Raw genomic sequence first — 21349 nt, 5'->3', positions numbered from 1 at the left:
AAAATGTTTCACTTTAGCCAGGCATTTGGTGGCTGACAGATACTATTCCCAGCAACCCTGGAATCATTGACTGAGAGAACGTCACTATTTTTAGACGATATTGTTGTATGTCCTTGGCTCCTTTGAGCAAAAGAGTGATAAAGAAATTGAATAAATAAATAAATGTTGTGCAGGATCACCCTTCAAGGTGGCAATAGCACCAAGGAAGCACCATAAAGTGGAATGTTTTGTTGAAGGGACTATAAAAATTTAGTGTTTTGACCCTATCAGTGCACTCCTAGATTTCTCTCTCCCCCCTTTTTTATCTGTTATTGTCTGCTTGCATTTCTTTAGAAGCCAAATGTTCATCGACACTTCCATCTCGGACACTTTAGCCACCCTATTGCACAGGTTTTCAGTATGAATTAGGAGAATCCTGAGGGTTGCCAAACAAATCTGAGAAAAAATATTATACAGTGGTAGGTACCTCAGTTCCCGAATGCCTGTGTTGTCGAACGTTTCAGTTCTCGAACGCCAAAATCCCGGAAGTAAATGCTTCTGTTTTTGAACATTTTTCGGAACTCAAACATGAGACACGGCTTCCGCTGAGCGCAAGAAACTCTTGCAACCCATGGGAAGCCACGCCTTGGTTTTCGATTTGTTTCGGAAGCCGAACAGTCTTCCGGAACGGATTACGTTTGAGAACCGAAGTACCACTGTAACCTCATCCAGAAGAGGCTGGCTAGCAGATCCACCCTCTGGCACTCAGATCCTCTTTGACTGTGATGATATTTTGTTTTATTTTGTTTACAGGGAGAGCATTTCCGTGTTTCAGGGGCAAGAGTGCGTGCACTGCATGTGTGACATCGCATTATGTCATTGCACACACGCCGCATGTATTTTCCTGAAATACGTGCTACAAGACAGTGATAGATGCCCTTCATGGGTGACTTCGTAGGTGTACCCAGGTACGAAAATTAACATTCCCAGAGACGCCTTTTGGTGTTGTTTGGAAGTCTCTGAAAGAGGATAATGCACCAGAAGAGGTCGCAGAGGAGGCAGGTGTGCGGCACCTGTTGCTGGTGTTGCACCCGGTGCTTCCCCTTGCCTTTCAAACCGGCATGTTCTCAACTCCTTTCGAAAGAGAGTGAAATTTGCTTGCCTGGCTTGGGTCGACGCTGTCAGTGGGGTCTGCTGTGTGAGCCGACCGTGCCTCTCTGGAGCGGCTGGCTGGCTGGCTGGGTGTGGCCAGAGGCTGCTGTAGTGGAGCTTCCAGCTGTGACTGTCAGTTTCCGCCCCCTGAAGCGGACGGGGAGAGTTTGCACAAGCCACAGCTTTGCTGTGAAGATCGGCACTCTCCAGGAGCAACAGCACAGGAAGGACATCAGTTTGGGGCTTTTCGCCGCCCTCTCCTGCTCCCCCTCCTCCCCCAGGAATGGAGAAAGGCGGGAGGGAGTGAAATCAAAAGCATGTGAAGACCTTCCTCCTCCTTCCTTTCATTCAGAGCCGGTTTGATTGGGGGGGCCGGCCGTTTTTCTCCTTTCCGGATTGGTTCTGCTTCCCGTCTGGATTGATTTGAGGGGCTCTCCAAATACTAGAGAGGGAGGGAGAGGAAAAGAGTCCATTGCCTGCCAGATTGTCAAGGCAAGAGGGACGGATCTCTTCCCTAAAACACCTTGCCTGCAAACCGGATTGATTTGGGACTTCATGTATTTTTTCCCAATTATAAATATCTATTTTTTCAAAATATTTTTTGCCCAGTGGGAACTACAAAACTGATTCCTTGCATAAATGCCTGCAGAACTCAGACAGGTTAGTAGATTAACTTGACACCTGCTTGTCTTCTCTGCCTGCCTTTTCAGGTTTCTTGGGTGTGTGTGTGGAAAAGGTGTTTGATGTTGATGGCGCCTAATTTTATGTGTGTGCATGTAGTGTTTTCCTGTGTGAGAGAGGGAGAGAGCTAGAGAAAGGGCGAGCTGTTTTTCTTCTTCTTCTCCAGAGAGAGAGAGAGAGAAGCAGAGAAAGCAGTTTTAAGTCTCCTCACCTAAAACCAGCTTTTCGGAGAGAGGGAGAGAGATTTTGCTTTTTTGTCTTCTGCTGTGCTAAGAGTCGAGGGAGAAACCGGCTATTGTTTCCTTTGACCTTCCAGCTCTAGCTCAGTAAATCCAGGGAAACTCTTTTGAGACCTGAAAAGCTGGGAATGAGGATCTGCCCTGCCAAGTTGGGGAGGGTGAGGAGAGGTCTGTTGGTCCTGCTGTTGCTGCTCTGGCTTTTGCCCACCGCAGGTTTTGTTAGGATGTGTAGAAAAGGGAAAATGTTGGAGGGGATGAAAGCAAAAGTTTTAGGCCAGGGGAGACCCCCTGCTCCTCCTTTGAGGAGGAGACGACCCTGTTCAATATCATGAAACACTAGGGACTATGGAGGTGCTGAAATACATTTCTGCCTTAACCTCGTAGTGAATTTATGCAGGTCCTGTTAAGAATAAATAAACGGAAAATTGTGCTCTTCTGCAATGAATGTTTGCTCACTTACCTTTGCAGATGGAAGAAACTCTGATGGAAAAGAACAGAATCTAGTCAGCTGTGAAATGTGAAACCCCTGTGTTTTTTTCTTCTGCTTTTAAACCCGGCTGTGTTGCTTTCAATCTTTGCACCTGGAAAAGGGAAAGGGTCAACTCTGGTGCAGCAGGGGTAGTAAAAGTTACTTGTTGGTGCTTTGAGTTGTGCATGCATCTTTTAATTGGATGGTGACGGGGAGAGAATTGCCTGCCTTGCTTTGATCTTTAAGGGCTCGCTGTATACCTTGGCAGCGAAAAGTTGAACGAGCCTTTGAGACCCGGGTCGCTTCGATCCGGTTTAAGATACGGCGTGCCTTGAGTGTGGTTTCTGTTCCTTGAATTGGTTGGCCCCCTCCATAAACTGGGTCACGGGTGAGCTAAGATGTTAGGCATGGACGCTGATGCATGAAGGTCTTGTCTCGGGGGCCAAAGGAGTGATTGGGTGACCTTCAGCTCCGTTGCAAAGCTTGTCGTTCATCTGTTAGGAATGCACTCCTGTCTGCCACAATGCATGGTCTGTCTTTTGCGGGAATGATGAGTTGGTGGTCCTGCTAGTGGGTTAGTAGAGTTCTTAAGCGGCGGCTTTGACCCTGACATCATATATGCATTCTTCTCCTCGTTAAGTGCTTTCTCGTGTTTGCATTCCTTGAGGAGTGTGTGTAACACCTGTGGATGTTGTAAGAAGTGAAAGTCTTTCTTATTGCCTTTTCTGCCGCCTGACCCAAAACTATTGCAGCTGTCTCCTTGCATGCAGTCAGCTGCTGATGTACACAAAATTAGGAACAGAAATCTGTCTCTTTGAATATTTTCTACTGGGAAGGGAGAGGGGAAAAAAGGGGGAGACCCCAGATACATGCAATAATCTTAGAGGTAAGGAGGAGAATGTTAACATGGATTGCCAGGAGTAATGTTAACATTCTAAGGGGGGGAGTCATTGACAAAGGAATGTGTGTGTATTCTGGAGAATGATTATTGTCTTAACAGTGTCGGAAATAAATTTTCCCATGCCACCCTTAATTTTTCAGGCTCAGGCAGAGAGAGATAAGTGTTATGGTTTCGCTTTTCAATGGACTGTCAGGCATTTAGGAGAAGACAGATGTCTGTTTTGCTTCCTGTGCTCTTCTTGGGGGGCGGGGGGGGGGGCGATGGCACACGGGACTAGATTAATTGAGGCTATTTTTCTAAAGTCTGAATTCCTCATATGTCCTTGGACTGTCGATGAGTGCAAGAGGGGTCTTCCTTATAAGGACAATGGTGGCTCCTCAACTCGATGCTGTCAAAGGAATTTATTTTACCGACAGCAGAAGTTTCACAGACTGGGGGGGGGGAGAACGCTTGTAAATCTCCCCCCTTCCTCCAATCACCTCACAATGGCTGATAGCATAAAATTGGCAGAGAAGAAGGGACCCCTTGAAACATTAGCCATTTCGGTTGCACACCTCAAAACGTGAAGCCTGAAGGCCAAAATGGATATGGAGTGGGAGATTTTTGATTGGTTCTCCTGGAGGGAGTGCTTAACCCTTTCTTCTTGCACCATTTCCCTGATTGAAATCACACCCCCTCCCCTTCCCGAAGCTGTTTTTAGCCTCGCCGAGGGTAATAGACAGAAGACAATAACAGAAGCATCAAGCAGATCTGTGATGGGCACCATGCAGTCCTCAGCCTAATTTCATGGGGTGGGGGCAGGTTAAGAAGGGAAAGAACGGGGTTGAAATGGGGTGGTCAAAAGAGGGAGAGGAAAAAAGTCCCTCCCGATTCTGGGATCTGGTCCCATCTGCTGCTGGTTCTGCTCCTGCCAACCTCTTAGTGAATGTGCTTAATGGCTTAAAGGTTCCTCAACCCTTGGGGTAGGTGGTTTCACTTTTGCTCAGGAAAAATTGTACAGGGAGGGAAGGCAGAACTTTCTCTGGTGTCACTGCCCTACTCAGAACTGAAAACTCCCCCCACAACTACTTTTCAAAGTAAGTAAATAAATAGAAAGGAGATCTAATCATGGACCTCCTGTGATCACGCCTGTTATGACTTCCAGGTTCTGAATGTTTAATTTGTTTCCATTTATTTATTAAAGACCTTCACGTCCTGGTTTTTATATGCCATATTTTTCGCTCCATAAGATGCACCTGACCATAAGATGCACCTAGTTTTTAGAGGAGGAAAACAAGAAAAAAAATATTCTGAACAAAACAGTGGATGTATGATTTTTGTGGTTCATGCTGTGGCCACAGACTTGTGATTTGACGGTGAGTTTGGGGTGACCCAATGCAAAAATCCTGAGGATCCATGTGGATCCGTGCTTTGTAACCACGTTTTTGCGCCATTGCGGCCCCACAAAACAGTGGATGCGTGATTTTTTGGTGCAGGCTGTAGCCATGGACATGCTATGTGATCTGATGGTGAATTTGGGGTGACCCAATGCAAAAATCCTGAGGATCCATGTGAATCCGTGCTTCGTAACCACATTTTTGCGCCATTGCGGCCCCACAAAACAGTGGATGTGTGATTATATAAAAAATCAAAGCACTACAAACTTCACTGTATTTATTTTTTTATTGCATTTTTTTACCCTGCTTTTCTTCCACCATGGAATGCAAGCCAGTCTACATATTCTTTCATGCGGGCACTGACCAGACCTGTTTGCCTTCAGCAAGGGCTTCCTACCCAAAGTTCATTCAGACTCTGCTCTAGGACCAACCCAGGCATTCAGTTGCCATTCAGTTAAAAATCCCATGAACAGGGATGGGGAACTAGTGGCCTAGATGTAGGTGGACTGCAATTCCCATCAGTCCCTGGCCATTGACCTCACAAATAAAATCTGCCCTTCTTCCCTTATGGGGTATCCAAGAGCCTGTATAGAGTCCTTACGTGGGTTCCCTTTTGGTAGGAGAAAATAACAGAGGCCAACCAGAGAATATTGAGAAGCAAAGCAGCTAGTAAGCCTGATCTTTATTAAAGCTGTTGCAACAGGGTGCTCCCCTCACACGCGGGAGGATGGAGGAGGACCCAGAACAAAGGTGTGCCTGCCCTTATATAGACATTTTAAATTCCCTGCCCTGGAGCTCAAGACCACCCCTCCATACATCATACCTACATCACAGAAAAGGTGGTCTACAACAGAAATTTGAATGTTGTTGTTTTTCCTGTCTGCCAGGTTATCTGATAATGCCTTATCTGATTGCCTTTCCTGGTAGTCTGCCCATTCCTTTGAAATGGTGATTACCCAATTCCTGTAACAAGGAAGGTTTTTTCACCTCCTTCCTCCTTGCAGAGAAACATTTGGTCAGTTTGAGAGTCAACATGGTTTCAGGTCAGTCTTCCTGTGCTGATCTATGTACATGCTTGGTTGGTACATTTATGAACATTTATTATTATTATTATTATTATATATATATATATATATATATATATATATATATATATATATATATATGACCTTAAATTTTATTATTACACCTGGCTCCTCAATGGCACTGATTTTGTGCCTCATGAAAGTTTGCTGAGTTACTACCAGCCACCAGGTCACCATCAATGAGTCACCACAAAGGTCCTTCCTCCATCTACCTCTCACCCAACCTCCCAAATAGAACCTGAAAATCCAGTACGTTGGTATGGGAGAAGGGTTCCTTCAGATTCTGAGCTCCGCAAACACTTACACTGTTATCCGTGAAGAGCTCTTCATTTCCCCCATGCCACATCACTTCTGGCCTTGATGCTGCTGCTTTGAGGTGGGTTCACAGCAGCAGGGCTTTTGCAACTCAGCCACTGTGGCTGTTCAACCTGGACTTGTCATCCTATTTTGGCTGATAGCAGCAACGCTCACAAAGCTCCTTTTGTGAGGACAGAACAACAGTCTTTTTGCTGGAGCCTGAGAATACGGGCCAGCAGAACATGGATGTGAGGTTGTGTGCGTATGTGTGCGTGCATTTGTGTTTTAGGAGTCCAAACTTCAAATGAAGGAGAGCAGAACCAGGCAACGGCTGGGGAAGGTTTTGCTACGGTTGTAATGAAACCCCACACCTTAGCAGCTTGTACGCTTCTCACCAAATCATGCTTGGCTTGCGGGCTTGAAGCTCTTGTTCCAGAAGAATAAAGGCAGCTTTATAGAGTTCTCATTCAATTAGTGGTGGGTGTCTGTTCTTCCCTAAAAGGGTAAGGAAAGGTGCACCCACCTGGCTAATCTGTTTATTTGCAAGCATACCTGGATCAAAGGAAACGTTTTGTTTGCTTTTCGTGGCCTTTTGTGTAAGCTGGTCTTCACAGTGGGTGCTGTAACTCAATACCCTGGGAAGTACATATTAAAGTCAGGTGATTCCTCAGGGCTTCATTCATGCACACCTCCTTTAAAACATATAATATCACAGCTTTTTTATTGAGCTGCTTCACTGGATAATTCTATTCAGGGAGGGCTGACTCATTAGGGCAAATGGGAAACTGCTATTCTACCTGACCTGCCTGCCTTCATATTTAAAATCCAGGAGGTGGCCCTGGCTGTCAGCTCCCTCAGTGTTGCCCTACTAAAATTAGGGTTGGCTCTGCCTGTCAGTAGGGTCGCGGGTGGCACTGTGGGTTAAACCACAGAGCCTAGGACTTGCTGATCAGAAGGTCGGTGGTTCGAATCCCGGCAACGGGGTGAGCTCCCGTTGCTCGGTCCCTGCTCCTGCCAACCTAGCAGTTCGAAAGCATGTCAAAGTGCAAGTAGATAAATAGGAACCGCTCCGGCGGGAACGTAAACGGCGTTTCCGTGCGCTGCTCTGGTTCACCAGAAGCGGTTTAGTCCTGCTGGCCACATGACCCAGAAGCTGTCTGCGGACAAACGCCGGCTCCCTCAGCCCATAGAGCGAGATGAGAACCGCAACCCCAGAGTCAGTCACGACTGGGCCTAATGGTCAGGAGTCCCTTTACCTTTACCTGCCTGTCAGTTGCTCTGGCACCACCTACTGTTGGCTTCCCTGCTTTCTGCCCTACCAATCCCAAGGGGACTCTGCGACTGCTGATTCTATCCCATGTCAGGTTTGTAATACAAATTGCCCAACAGTCTGGTTTTTACCAAGTTAGTAAAATACACCCATGCAATTGATGTCTCCAAAAGCAAAGAAGGTCTTTATGGCAGAAAAGCAGAATTCTTTGACGACCGTATTGAGAACATCAGCATGAAGCTGAATGTTGGAAGGTTTGGGACCGAGAAAAGGAAGGACTTCTTCTCGTGGCATGTGCTTAAACTTTCTCTGGGAAGAAGTAGAGGTGGCCACCAACTTGGATGACTTTAAAAGAGGATTAGACAAAATTATGGAGGAGAAGGCTATCAGCCCTGACGGCTGGATTCAACTTCACTGTCAGAATGGTGGAGACCGCCCCCCCTCCTCTTGAACCTTCCAGAGAAGAGGAAGGCAGTAGCGATTTACAACAGTAGTTTGAGGGAGGTCACAGCTCAGTGAGAAATGAAGAGAAGAGTTGGGAGATAATGGGAGAAGAGAAGGGGGAGACAGAGACAGACCAGCCAGGTTATCACTGGAAAGCATTCCCGACCCCCCCCCCAAGCCCGGCGTGCATTGAAAGTGCAAGAGCAAAAGACTCAGAGACAATTGTCCCCTGGCGGCCACCGTAAAGGGAAATGCTGTTGCTAGGAAGGGAGGGGGGAGGAGCCCAGTTGGAGCAACAACATCTTCTGAGCGGTTGCACCTTCCGTATCGCTCTGTGAATCTTGTTTTCCCGTTTCTGGCATCCAGTTGTGAGGGAGGGGGGATCGGATTCCCTTGAAGTCTGACATCTAAACAGCAGCAGCAGCAGCAGCAACAACAACAACACCCCCCCCCCCTCAGGATTCCTCTAGGTGTCCTTATACCCTTTGCTTCACAGTAGCCCCTTTGGAGCTCTGATGCTATCGGCACTCGCTACTTGGGTTTGCAATAAGAGGGAGCCATCCTGCCTTTAAGCCATGGAGATTCCATTGAAAGGCCTCTTATTTCCAAACCGGTAGTGATTTCCACATCTTGCAAAATTCCTTAAGAGAAGTGTATTATGGTGCGAAGAGGTGCTTTCTTTTATCCAACCTGAATCCGCTGCCAACTGATTTCAGTGGTTGTTGACCTTGAGTTCTACTGTTTACGGGAGAGGAGGAAGCGATGCTTTCAATCTGCTCTTAGGAGTAAAGCTTTGGTTTATAAACAGGCTAAGAGTACCTGCCCACTCTTACTGTTTTAACACCCAGCTGATCTAGAAGGTGCAGGGCACATTGTAGCTATCAAGCAGCCAAATAAAAGCAACCGAGCAATAACAAAACAACCACATAAAAACCACATCCCAAATTAATAGAAGTCCAGCTTCTCAGATGTTTCCCTTTGGCAATCACCACAGCAAGAACACCAGTCCCAGCTTCTTCGCTCTCCTAAAAATGCTACGTGGCTCATGGCTTTGACCCCAGCTCCAAATGCCCCCTAAAACAGATGCATCCTGATTTCAAGGGATGATGCCAGATTAGAGTCATCACTCCACCAGTCTCAGTCTACCCTCAGCCAGCCCTCACTTAGTTTCCCTTCTTAGTTACAACCAGCCCAGGGGGTGGGTCCAAGCTGCTGGATTCCTCCTCCCTGGTCTTAGGTTTTGCCCTTGTATAACTCAACAGGGAGGAGGATGGGGACAAAACTAGGATTAGTTGGGTTTGCCTGTCATTGGCTCTGGTGCCCGCCCTGCCCTCTGCCCTACTAGTCCCAATGGGTGTCACCCACCACAGAGCTGCACACACTTCAGCAGGTGAAGAAGCAGGGAGCTGTCTTAAAAACCAGTTGCTGTTGTTGGCATCCGTCTGTCTCAAGTAGACAGACAATGGAGTGCACCTTCGAGGGTAAAGTCAAACCGCTGTGTTTGCATCACCAAGTGACCCTGCACCCCGGGCACAAGCCTGGGCAGTATGTGTGGAGGTCCTGGCCTGCCTAGACAACAAGTTCCTTCCTCTCGGTCTTGCTGAAAAGGAAAGCAGAGCAAAATGTTTGGCACCAGCTTGGCTGTAGGAGTTGCCTGAATGAGGCGTACCATCTAACCGTCTTAGGGACCCCACTCCAGATTTGTGAAGTGTTTACTCCTTAGCCTTTGAATGAATGAATGAATCTTTATTTGCATCAGCCCTCGGCCAGAAGCAATAAAACAACAATACGATATACAAAGAATAGGAATAAAAAGTCAATTATATAAAATACATTTTAGGGTTTTGAATCAATAGTCAAATAGTCGATCTTATTCTAATTCCCCCAGTTAAAAACCTTGCAACCTTTGCTGTTACCTGCTCATCCTGATCTGCCAAGAGAAAGGACACTATCCTCCTTAGCCTTCTCCTGAAGATGTCCTGCAAGGCAGTTGGTACAGATTTTTCCACAGGATTTACTCCTTAGCCTTTTCTGCTCTGGCTATATCCCACAAGCAAGCGGATGTTTGGAACCAGAGTTTTCCTTCTCCTAGGTGGGCTACCTTCTCAAGTTGAAGAGTCCTATCTGCCCCTCACTTCCCTCTACAGCACATGCGGAAACCACCTACTTGACCATTGGACCCACTATTGGTCTCGTCCACTCAGTCCGCCAGGTCCTGTCTTCGCATGCAGAGGAACCAATTCGCCTTGGCTTATTAGAGGGAACCACACCTTGACCCCTGGCTTGGATGTAGCACTGAGCTTGTTTGTTTGCCTGTTTGCAAAAGGCGAGGAGCAGAGGAGATTTCAGGCTGTGTGCACCAGCAGGAGGCCTGCGTACAGCGTGGTTCGTCCAGCCAAAGATTCTTGGCTCGCTGTTATGTGCGAACGTAGTCAATCAAACGGATTGACAGCGGATTCAGGAGGAACAAAAGAGAGCCCGCTTTCACACAACGTGGAATTATTTTACAGAATTTGCTGTTGCAAGATTGATGAGGCTGTGAAGGGAGATTAGAAAAATTTGTGGAAGATAAATCTAATCAAAGGCTACCGGCCAAAACAACAGAATGGAACCTCTTGGGTTCAGAGGTATATAATTCTGAAGACCAGCTGCTGGGTGGGGTGGGAATAGCAGCCTCCATTCCTTGATGTGGGGAGGGAGGGCTTTTCCCACTGTGCGAAACAGGAAGCTGAGCTGAATGGGTCTTCGTTTTGAGGCAGCAGTGCCCTCTGCCTGGTTCCTTGTAGCTTTGCTTCTCGCAGTGAGGGAACCACCAGAAGGCCCTTGGCGCTGGACCTCAGCGTCCGGGCAGAACGATGGGGGTGGAGACGCTCCTTCAGGTATACTGGGCTGAGGCTGTTTAGGGCTTTAAAGGTCAACACCAAGACTTTGAATTATGCTCGGAAACATACTGGGAGCCAATGTAGGTCTTTCTTAAAAATGCGTATGACAGTGAATACAACATACAAAAGTACACTGGACCAGTTTGATGGACAACTTCAAGGCTCCTGCTCTCCCTCTTCAGGACAGATGCAAGGAAATACAGTATGCAGCACATACTGTAGACGGTGGAACTCTCTCCCACAGGAGCCAGTGGTGGCCACTGCTTTTCACAACAGATCCTTATTTGAACACTGAAAGGCCAATTCTTTGTGGGATGCGGTACTTTGAAAAGTAATTATAGTTTGGGTGTTGCAAGGGGTTGAACTTGATGACTTTTTCAATTCTTTCTCTCTCTCTCTCTCTATATATATATGGCTTCAGCAGCCATCTGGCTATCACCTTCTGAAATTCCTTTGTTATAATTTTGATCTTGTATATTCTGTATTCCCTCAGCAGCCCTGCAAACCCTGAGCTTCCGGTCGGGCGTAAGGGCTGCCTCAGCGGCCTTCCCATGGCTGCATAATCTCTTTATGAACAATGATTTGATTATCTCCCCACTTCCTTATTACATCAACCCTTTTGCAGATAACCCATGAATATCCTTACTATGAAAACAGCATTTTTAATAAAGGAGGTGGGAAAGCAGTAAATATTCATCAGACTGGCCTTTTTGTCACCTAAATATTTCTGTGAAGAACGGGTTTCTGTGGGTGTAGGAAAACACTCGTTGTTGATAAATCCAACCTTTTGCCAAGTTTTAAACAAACTTAGATCTCTGTATTGTTATTTTTTTTAAAAAAACCTGTAATATATTATGTCACTCCATTGACTCATTTAGTTCAGTATTGCCAGTGATGGGGGAAGAGAATGGGGCTTGAAGCTGGTCCTTGGAGATGGATCACAGTGCTGAGCCAGATTTGTATTCAAGGTAGGGATGAGGTGGGGGAGGGAATTGGGTTCATTTTCCACTATTATGCAGATGGTACCTAGTTGCCAGGGACGCAGGTGGCACTGTGGGTTAAACCACAGAGCCTAGGACTTGCCGATCAATAGGTTGGCGGTTTGAATCCCCACGACGGGGTGAGCTCCCATTGCTCGGTTCCTGCTCCTGCCAACCTAGCAGTTCAAAAGCACAAAGTGCAAGTAGATAAATAGGTACCGCTCCAGCGGGGAGGTAAACAGCATTTCCGTGCGCTGCTCTGGTTCACCAGAAGCGGCTTAGTCATGCTGGGAAAGCCCAGCCAGATGGGTGGGGTATAAATAATAAATTATATTATTATTATTATTATTATTATTATTATTATTATTATGCTGGCCACATGACCTGGAAGCTGTACGCCGGCTCCCTCAGCCAATAAAGCGAGATGAACGCCGCAACCCCAGAGTCGGCCACGACTGGACCTAATGGTCAAGGGTCTCTTTACCTTTACCTTACCTAGTTGCCATTTCCCAGAAGAATGTTTTCAGAAATGCAGCAATCTTCCAAAATTCACCCTCTGCTGAATTTTGCAACACAGTTTACCAGCCAAGTAAAGTGTGCAGAAATGCATGCATTAGGGCAAAGTGTTCATAAAAACACATATATCCGTATGAAAATAACATACAAAAATGCAATGCTTTTGGGAGGGGTGGGAGTGTATATTAGCCCATGCAGAAATGTGCATGTTGGGTGAAATTCACAGTAAAATTGCTTACGAATTTTCACAAGGACTTTTTCCAAGCAAAATTTGCCAATGGGGTGGGAATGCAGAGAACATGGGGAGCCCAGAAGCAGGACCCAAGCACAACAGCACTCTCCCCTCTTGTGGTTTCCAGCAACTACTGTTCGGAAGCATAAAGCCTCTGACCGTAGAGGCAGAATGTGGCCATCATGGCTAGTAGCCACAATTTGTCCATCTCTACACACATGCAATGGTTGTATTTGCTGGGAGAGAAGTGTTGCCTCCCAGAAACTGAATTGAGTGACATGAGTACAAGTGAATGACAATTCCCTGACAATTCCTGCCCTTGCTGGGAGGCTCAGGGCACCGAGAAAAGGATAGCGTTTTTGAGGGGTCCACCCTAAAAGTTGGGTATAAAATAAAATCTTACATCACATTCACAGCATACATTTAAAGCACTATGATACTGCTGTGTGTGTGTGTGTAGTGTGGTGTAGTGGTTAAGAGCGGTGGACTCGTAATCTGGTGAACCGGGTTCGCGTCTCCGCTCCTCCACATGCAGCTGCTGGGTGACCTTGGGCTAGTCACACTTCTTTGAAGTCTCTCAGCCCCACTCACCTCACAGAGTGTTTGTTGTGGGGGAGGAAGGGAAAGGAGAATGTTAGCCGCTTTGAGACTCCTTTGGGTAGTGATAAAGTGGGACATCAAATCCAAACTCTTCCTCTTCTTCTACTTTAAACAGTCATGGATTCTCCCTAAGGATTCTGGGAGCTGTGATTTGTTTCGGGTGCTAAGAGTTGTTAGGAGGCCCCTAGTCCCCTGTTTACATTCCTACAATTCCCAGAGTTCCCTGGGAAAGACGGATTGACAGTTAAACCATTATGAGAATTGCAGCTCAGGTGGTGGAGGAAATCGTGGTCTCCTAAGAATTTTAAGCACCCTTAATGAACGACAACTACCAGAATTATTTGGCTGCTTGAAGTCGTATCATACTGCTTCTGTTTTTCATAATTCCTTAATAAAAAGACCATGTGATTGTGTTTCTTTTGGGGGGTGGGTGGACTTTGGAAGAATGAATCGCCTCTATTCTGTGTTGATTGGTTTGTGTGTTATCAAGACTTGGCTGTTTCCTTTCGAGTTGATAATATTCCACAATGCTGACATTCAGCCAAAGAAATACATTATCCGAGACTTGCTTATCACCTTCTCTCCCCCCGCACCACACACCCTGCTTATTTTATTGCTGCCTCATTTTATACAGCAGCACTGTAAATCAGTCTTTGCGAAGAAAAAGCTTCTGTATCTCACAAAATTGTGTAGGGTCCAGAATATTAGTGGAAGAGAGAGAATTGGACTGAATGGGGAAGATAATATTTCTCCTTAACGTGTGCTAGCTTTTCAATAACCTGGCGAGGTAAACCGGACAGAGAACAATTGGCTCAATGTTATAAAGACCATAGTGTGGTCAGAGGCACTAGAATTGCTTGCAGGTGCAACTGAATGAAGATTATCACTAGCTATGAGACTGTGATATGCACAGTCTCATAGCTAGTGCCTGTAAATGAAATTTTGGGAAGAGGTGTGTTTTGCATGAGAGCACAACATAAGAAGGAAATTGTTGACTCTTTTGTGGTAGATCTTGCAACACATCACTATGCATGTTGGCAAAGAAGTAAATTAAGCTTACTCACAAGTAAGGATGTTGGAGTATACTGATGGAAATGGAAACAGGAGCAGAAATTGCTGGTATTCACTTATTTGTCCGATGTTGAGTGGATATCAATCCAGTGATTACAATTTGAAATCCCTGTTGTTGTTGTTGTTTTCAGTCCGCAAATGGTAAGTAAGTGATAGATCATCTTCTCTGGTTTGCATTGCATCTCCTTTGTTTCGAAATGAATGGTTTGGAATAAATACATAAAGATCTGCCACATTGTGGAATAACATAGTTTTCGTTGGAAGTCGATCTGCAGCAGAACAGAAACAGCACGGCATGGGTCAAAATGGAAATTGATTCTCTCTACATCTCTGCTCCCGAGTAAGTGTGCATAGAATTGCAGCTAAACAGTGCTACTTAGCTGTAAGCCCTCCACTGTCCAGAGGCTTACGCCCTACAAAGTCTGTTGAGATTGCAGCCTTAAGGCTGTTAAAACAGACATGCAGTTTTATAAGACTCACAGGCACACTTATCAGGAATCAAACTGTAATTAGCTATCAGGGATTCAGAAGTTAAAATATATGGGATATTTCAATTTGAATGACACAGGAAACAGTTGGAACAAATCTGCAAAAAGATACACAAATGATTATCTATGTTGAGGAAGCACAACAAAGATTGAGGCACTACCTTTTGCCAGACCTGCCGTATGTGTAACTCAACTTTGCAAGTTTGCAAGTATTCACAGGCTGACTCCAGAAAGAAACAATCTGCATGGTGCAAAAAAACCCCCTAAAAACTAAAAACAAGCAAACTGGAAAAGTCTATGGCACCAGAGCAGGAGCCTTTTTCTTGAAAGTCTGTAAGCAGCGTCAGTAGCTAGAGCAGGGTCAACCCATGGGGTGGGGAGAGACGACCTCCAGATGTTGTGGACTACAACTCCCATCACCCCTCGCCACTGACCACACTGTCTGGGACTGATGGGAGTTGTAGTCCACAACAACTGTAGTCCACCTCCTCATTGGCTACCCCAATCTAGAGGCTGGAAAATTGCTCTAAACTTAAATGGAACTGTGTTAAGATCTGCATGTGTGGCTGGATTTTAGCTATCATGGGATGGTGCACATTTGGGCAAGGAAATAAGTATGCAGCTGAGTGCCACATTTTGGAGGAAGAATGCAAAGAAGAAATGCAGATATTTTCTGCTTGCTCTCCTGCTACCCACAACAAAATATTTTAGAAGAGCTATACTTCCTATCGCTTCAAGACATAATTAGGATTTATTTATTTTTGCTTAATGCTGTCTAATGTCATCACAGTGATTTTGCAAATTTAAATATAGTAGATGTTTTCTGGATGCACTTCAAAAGGGATCACATAAGCATATGAAAAAAAAGCTTGTCTTGGGTTAGAAGCTTCCCCCTCCCTTTCTTCTGAAAAATTCAACACTCTTGCCAGGTAGCTTGGTGGATAGTTATTTGCAAGCAACATTGCATCTCAACCCATACTGTGAATCTTTTTAAATGTGTTCCTGTGCAGGAATGTAAGAAAAATCTCAGATGTAAAGTCAAAACTAAACAAAACCTTCCTGGACTAGAGGTTGATTTTCACAGCCATCCAAGTGCCTTAGCATATATCCAAGGAACTCGCCTACTGTGTGCCTCCTTGTCTGTAAAGGAAATAAAATAATACAGTTTGGCAAAAAGGAAAGTCTTTTGTGGTCTGCCCTTTAGATACTTTTCATTTGTGGTCATTTCCCCCCCAGGAAAGGCTGTTTGCCATACTCTTGAGGACCAGTGCCCTGTATTAGTCTGATCTAATGTCTTCCAAGATGCCAGGATTCTTTGGCAGAAAACAGTATTATACCAGGAATGTTGTTGTTGTTTAGTCGTGTCCGACTCTTCGTGACCCCCTGGACCAGAGCACACCAGGCACTCCTGTCTTCCACTGCCTCCCGCAGTTTGGTTAAACTCATGTTGGTAGCTTCGAGAACACTGTCCAACCATCTCGCCCTCTGTCGTCCCCTTCTCCTTGTGCCCGCCATCTTTCCCAACATCAGGGTCTTTCCCAGGGAGTCTTCTCTTCTCATGAGGCAGCCAAAGTATTGCAGCCTCAGCTTCAGGATCTGTCCTTCCAGTGAGCACTCAGGGCTGATTTCCTTCAGAATGGATAGATTTGATCTTCTTGCAGTCCATGGGACTCTCAAGAGTTTCCTCCAGCACCATAATTCAAAAGCATCAATTCTTCGACGGTCAGCCTTCTTGATGGTCCAGCTCTCACTTCCATACATCACTACTGGGAAAACCATAGCTTTAACTATTCAGACCTTTGTTGGCAAGGTGATGTCTCTGCTTTTTAAGATGCTGTCTTTTGTGGCAATGACAAACCTAGACAGCACCAGGAATGTTAAGATGGCATAATACAGTGTTAAATGTAAGGTGCAGAGACATATCTGAGGAGCCTGATTGCATCCACTTTTTGCCCTTAACAGTGTGATCTTATCACAGCCCTCTCCCCCCCCCCCGTTGATCTCCTGCATTTCTGATACATCCCACGAAGCCAAGGTACTTATCGTGTGTTTTACGATGTGATCTTGTCTCAGTGTTCTTTCCTGCTCAAATTTTCATCCATCAATTACAAGTCCAAACACCAGCCAATGGCACAGTAATGTGAAGGTTGTGTGTGAAGTGGAGCTTCTAGGCATTTATTTTATTTTATTTTATTTTATTTTTTTAAAGAATTGTACCTTGTTTTCAAGATACAACATTTTCCCCAGCAGGTTATTTCTGGAGCAGGGGGGAACCATTTGAAATCGCGCTGGAAGTGCTCAACATATCCATCATCTCCCTTCTCTGCTTCCTCCCCCAAAGGGGGAGTGTGTGGCTAAAAAGAGGCGTGCAGATGGCATAGATGAAGAAAATAAGAGGTGACATTTGACAGTCCTCCTCTCTTTATTGTAAGATTAAAAGGAGGCAGAAGGCAATACAGTTTCTATTATTTATTAAGTGTCAGGAATGACCTTCACATCTGGAGTTGCAACATCCCTGGTGCAGAATCTCATTATTTTAATAGCCATCAACATTATTTACTGTGTTTCAGCACCTTGCTAAAACAGGAGGGTGATGTCTTACATCTGTGTTGGTTGTCTCATAACTGAAGACACCACAGTGCCTTTAGTAGGCAGTGACAGAAGTGGAATTATTTCCTTCTGCTCCCCCCTCCCAGCCCAGCCAGTTTCGTTGTATTCAGATGAGTTTGGGTTCTGCCATCTTCAAATTACTCTCCTGGCTTTTAAAAAATGTGCGTATTCCATTTGGCTGTTATCCACCATGCAAACTGCAGAATTTGACACTGCTAACAATTTCCTCTTTTATAAGAATCCCATTCCTTGTAACTGGATTGAATGCATTTTAAAAATAGGGTCGTCTTTGTTTCAGATGGAGAAATAGGTTGGGTAACGTTATCTCTACCTCTCCTCAGCAATTCAGTGTCTCCCCTCCCTCCCCACCATTCCATATTCCTTATGTAGTGGGGAAAGACTTTGTAAAGTGTTGCAGAAGAAGCATCGGTAGAAAATTTAAGGCAACCATATTTCTGTGGCTGCTTCATTTTTGTGTGTGGATCAACTGTTGGAGCTGCAGTGGCAACTGGCAACTTAAGGGTTAATTCCATTGTCAGGTGCTGATGTGGTTGCTCGAGAGCAAACAGGCAAGACTCCAACCTGTCTTTTTCAGGCTTTATTATCTGTACAAACTATTTACAGTGCAGAGCGTTGCAAGTCCATGTCTGCTCAGTCGCTCGCAGAATCTGGGAGTGGGCGGTCCTTATGCCTCCCCCAGCATAACAGTTGTTTGACCCCCAACCTTCTCCTCCCCTCTCTGCGTGCAAACCTACTGCGCAGAATGGGGGTTGGCAAAGGGGAACTTGCCTTCCTTCCGCTTTGCTCAGGCTTGGTGTTGAGGCTCTCCCTAGCATCTTCTGATCCCTGCGCCCCTTCCCCACTGGAGGCGGGGCTTCCCTCCTCGCCAGAGGAAGAGCTGCTTCGCAAGATCTTTGGAGGCTCCCTGTAACACAACTGCCCTTCCACCTCTTGCCTCTGAGCTGATGGCAGTTCCCTGACATCTGTTGTCACTGTTTATGGGGTGTTAGGAGAGGGGGGTATCTCTGGTGGGAGATGCACCATGCTCCTCCTGGGGTAGTTTGTCCTCATTTGGTCCTCACCCTGCACTCGGCTCTCATCTGTGGCTCCTGGAAACTGTCAACATGTGACAGCAGCCACACTCCAGGAACAGCTTTGACTGGCTGGGCTTAACCAGGTGAGGTTAACCGGCGCATCTCAAACCTTCAATGAGTTAGGGACTTCCCTGCCATGCAAAGACAGGCTCCAGCAGACAAGATCAATAGCAGGTCTAACAGTCAAGAAGGTGGTTTCTGCATGTGGTGTAGAAGGAAGCGAGGGGCAGACGGGGCTCGCCAACCTGGTAAGGTAGCCCGTCTTGAAGGAAAACTCTGATCCTAAACCTCCACCACCTTTGGGAGGAAAAAAGGGCTACACAAATCCAGATTGGAGTCCCTGGCAATTGGTTTGTACCTTGCCTCAGTGGCGTAGCGTGGGTTGTCAGCACCCGGGGCAAGGCAAGTAATTTGCGCCCCCTAACCCGTGGATTTGTGCCCCCTAACCCGTGGATTTGCGCACCCTAACCCTAACCCCCAGATGTTGCGCCCGGTGCGGCCGGCCCCCCCTGCACCCCCCACGCTACGCCACTGCCTTGCCTCCTTCCTCCTGCAACCAAGCTGGTGGCAGACATATTGACCTACTTTCCTTTGGAGCACATCAGTGAGAACCCGAGAGGATGGTCTTGGCATATAAACACTGCCCAAGCATATGCCCCAGCGAGGTCACTGGAGTGCTGCAGCAATTGGACTTCACCCCTGGAGGCACACTCCATTGTCTCTTGAGACAGATGGATGCTGACAAATTAAAGTCAGCAACCCAGGGTAGTGGTGGAGGTATTACTTGGCAACCAGCCATTGGCTGAGACAGGAGGTGCTCTGATTGGCTGTGCTGCTGTGTGCTGCTGTGAGGGAGTTTTCTGGTGAATGTTAAGTTGGACCTAACCCTGCCCCTGATGAGACCTGCCCCTCTCTGTTTCTTTATCCTCAAACGATACGTTTTTGGGGGGTTCAGTTTCCTCTGTAAAATGCCATCAGGATTTCTTTTGTCTCTAGACTTCTGTGTTCTGTAAGTGACTTTGCTAACACCAACAACCGCAGTGTAATCTTGGCAGAGTCACTTATTCCAGGTGATACAGGGCAAGGGTGAAGTGCAAACTCTTGGCTCTTATGTTTGCGTAACCCAATGTACACATTCTGTAGATCTGTAGTCATATCCCATTTCTTTTTATCTTAAAAACTGATAAACCACTCTTCAGATGCACATTTATGAATCTCAGAGTGGTTCATGATACACATAAAACATTCAAATCCATAAATAACAATAGTTTAAATGTCCAGATGGGACAGGCAGCCCTGTATCTGGAAGTTTTTAATGCTTGGTGTTTTATTATGTTTTTATATATTCTCTAAGCCGCCCAGAGTGACTGGGGAAACCCAGCCAGATGGGCGGGGTATAAATAATAAAAATATTCTTATAGTTATTATGATTATATACTTTCAGCAACCACAGCAGCCAGAACTACAACAAAAAGGAATCAGTTCAATAGTCAGGAAGTACCAGAGTAACTCCAGAGGTCTCTGTCTGCAAAATAACCCCATCATCACTGCTTGCCTTATTGTTTTACCCCTTATGTATTTGCCGCCTTGTGCTCCTTTGGGAGGAAGGTCGGGAGATGATTTTAATTAATAAACACACTTATTTCCTCTGCATAGTCTAATCTGAGTTTGGGCCTGGTAGTTGTCAGGAGCGAGCCAGCAGTAAATCACACGGAGTGGTTGACGTTAACTCTTTATTAGAAAACAGGATCTGCAAAGGAGTGCTAAGTCTACTGAGCACATAAATTCTTTTTCGGTAGAGACAATTGCGAAGACTGAAAGTCACTGCCTTCCCACAGCTGCCTAAGTACCCTCCTCTTCTAGGTTTTCTCCAGGCAATCTGAGACTGCACCAGTGTGCCTGGATCTGCTCCTGCTGCTTCATGCCTTTTCTGGTTCTGGGAGAACATCAGGGAGGGGAGCTTGTCACAGCAGGCAGGGGAGACACCTGGGAATCTGAGCAGCCCAACTCATCTCTGTCTCTTGGCCTTCCTCATCCCACTATCCTGTTTCAGCTTCTGCCTCTGAGTCTGCTCTCTGTCACAGACTCTCTCTCCTCACTAAGCCCTGTTACCTCTTTAGCTTCCGGCACCTCCTCTTCCCAGACTTTTCCCTCTTCTCCCTCTGACTACTCACTGTTGTCCCACCACCAAACTCCAGGTTCTAATCCTTTTTCCCTTGGGGGTTCCATAGTTGGTTCCTCCTACCATTCCCCTGCGTCCAACCAGTCTGTGACAGTAGTTGTGAATCATTTCACCTTTAATCAGGAGGGTGGACTAGGCAATCTTTGGTTCTTTCTATATCTTTCATTTTCTGCTACTCCGAAGAACTGACTGCTTTAGAAATCTAGTCCTGAGCCACTTCAAAGGTGCTGATAAATGCCTTTGATCTGCCAGGTTGGGATTGGAGGATCCTAATCTCCCTAACCAACATGGTATTACTTATATTTTTCTTTTCTCGTGTGACTTCGCATTTTCTCTCTTGCTTGTTTAATATAGCCGAATTCAAAAAAAGGGGGGGAAGGGAAACCATCTTCGGTTAAAAGCCAAAAAAAGCCAAAGACCCAAAGAAAAGTCTCCTTCAGTCTTTGCTCCCCGCCCCCCTTCAGTCTGTACCAGAAGCTGAGCAAATACCAAATTAACCCCCCTCCCCCAAGATCCTGGCTGGTGCCCAAAACCCTTCCAGAAAAGGAAACATTGATAAAATCAGCATCTGCCTTATACAACAAGATATCTGAAGAAAGGCTTGTGCCTTTGGTGGTTTGGCTGTTTGAGTCTGTGTATAATCCATGTTGTATTTTGAACTGCGGGTGCCTATCCACAATTACAGCTCTCTCGCTGCTCAAGAAGCCTGGCCAAAGTACATTGTGCCATGATCGTTTTTGTTGGTTGCTTTTGCACAGCAAAGGATTCCTGCAAATGAAAAAAGTCTTTAACTTCTCTCTC

General features: G+C 46.0%; 1 protein-coding gene across 36 annotated transcripts in view; it reads left to right on the top strand.

Moving 5' to 3' along the window:
* The window catches only part of ARVCF (ARVCF delta catenin family member), a 594486-nt gene that overhangs the window by 302813 nt on the left and 270324 nt on the right, over positions 1-21349 (top strand). For 2 of the 36 annotated variants that reach the window (XM_083589882.1, XM_083589894.1), the window contains exon 1: positions 1244-1791. The exons of 25 other annotated variants lie outside the window; for them this stretch is intronic. In XM_083589882.1, the coding sequence (XP_083446008.1) occupies positions 1771-1791 (21 nt within the window). In that variant the 5' untranslated portion in view covers positions 1244-1770. Of the gene's footprint in view, positions 1-1025; positions 1792-21349 lie in introns of those variants that run through there. 9 more of the 36 variants (XM_083589895.1, XM_083589883.1, XM_083589884.1 and 6 more) reach the window with 7 other exon arrangements.

The sequence above is a fragment of the Podarcis filfolensis genome (assembly GCF_964270895.1).
Source record: "Podarcis filfolensis genome assembly, chromosome: 16".
In the NCBI taxonomy this organism is placed as follows: domain Eukaryota; kingdom Metazoa; phylum Chordata; class Lepidosauria; order Squamata; family Lacertidae; genus Podarcis; species Podarcis filfolensis.
The sequence above is the reverse complement of the archived record's forward strand: the minus strand, read 5'-3'. Positions and strand labels throughout refer to the sequence as shown.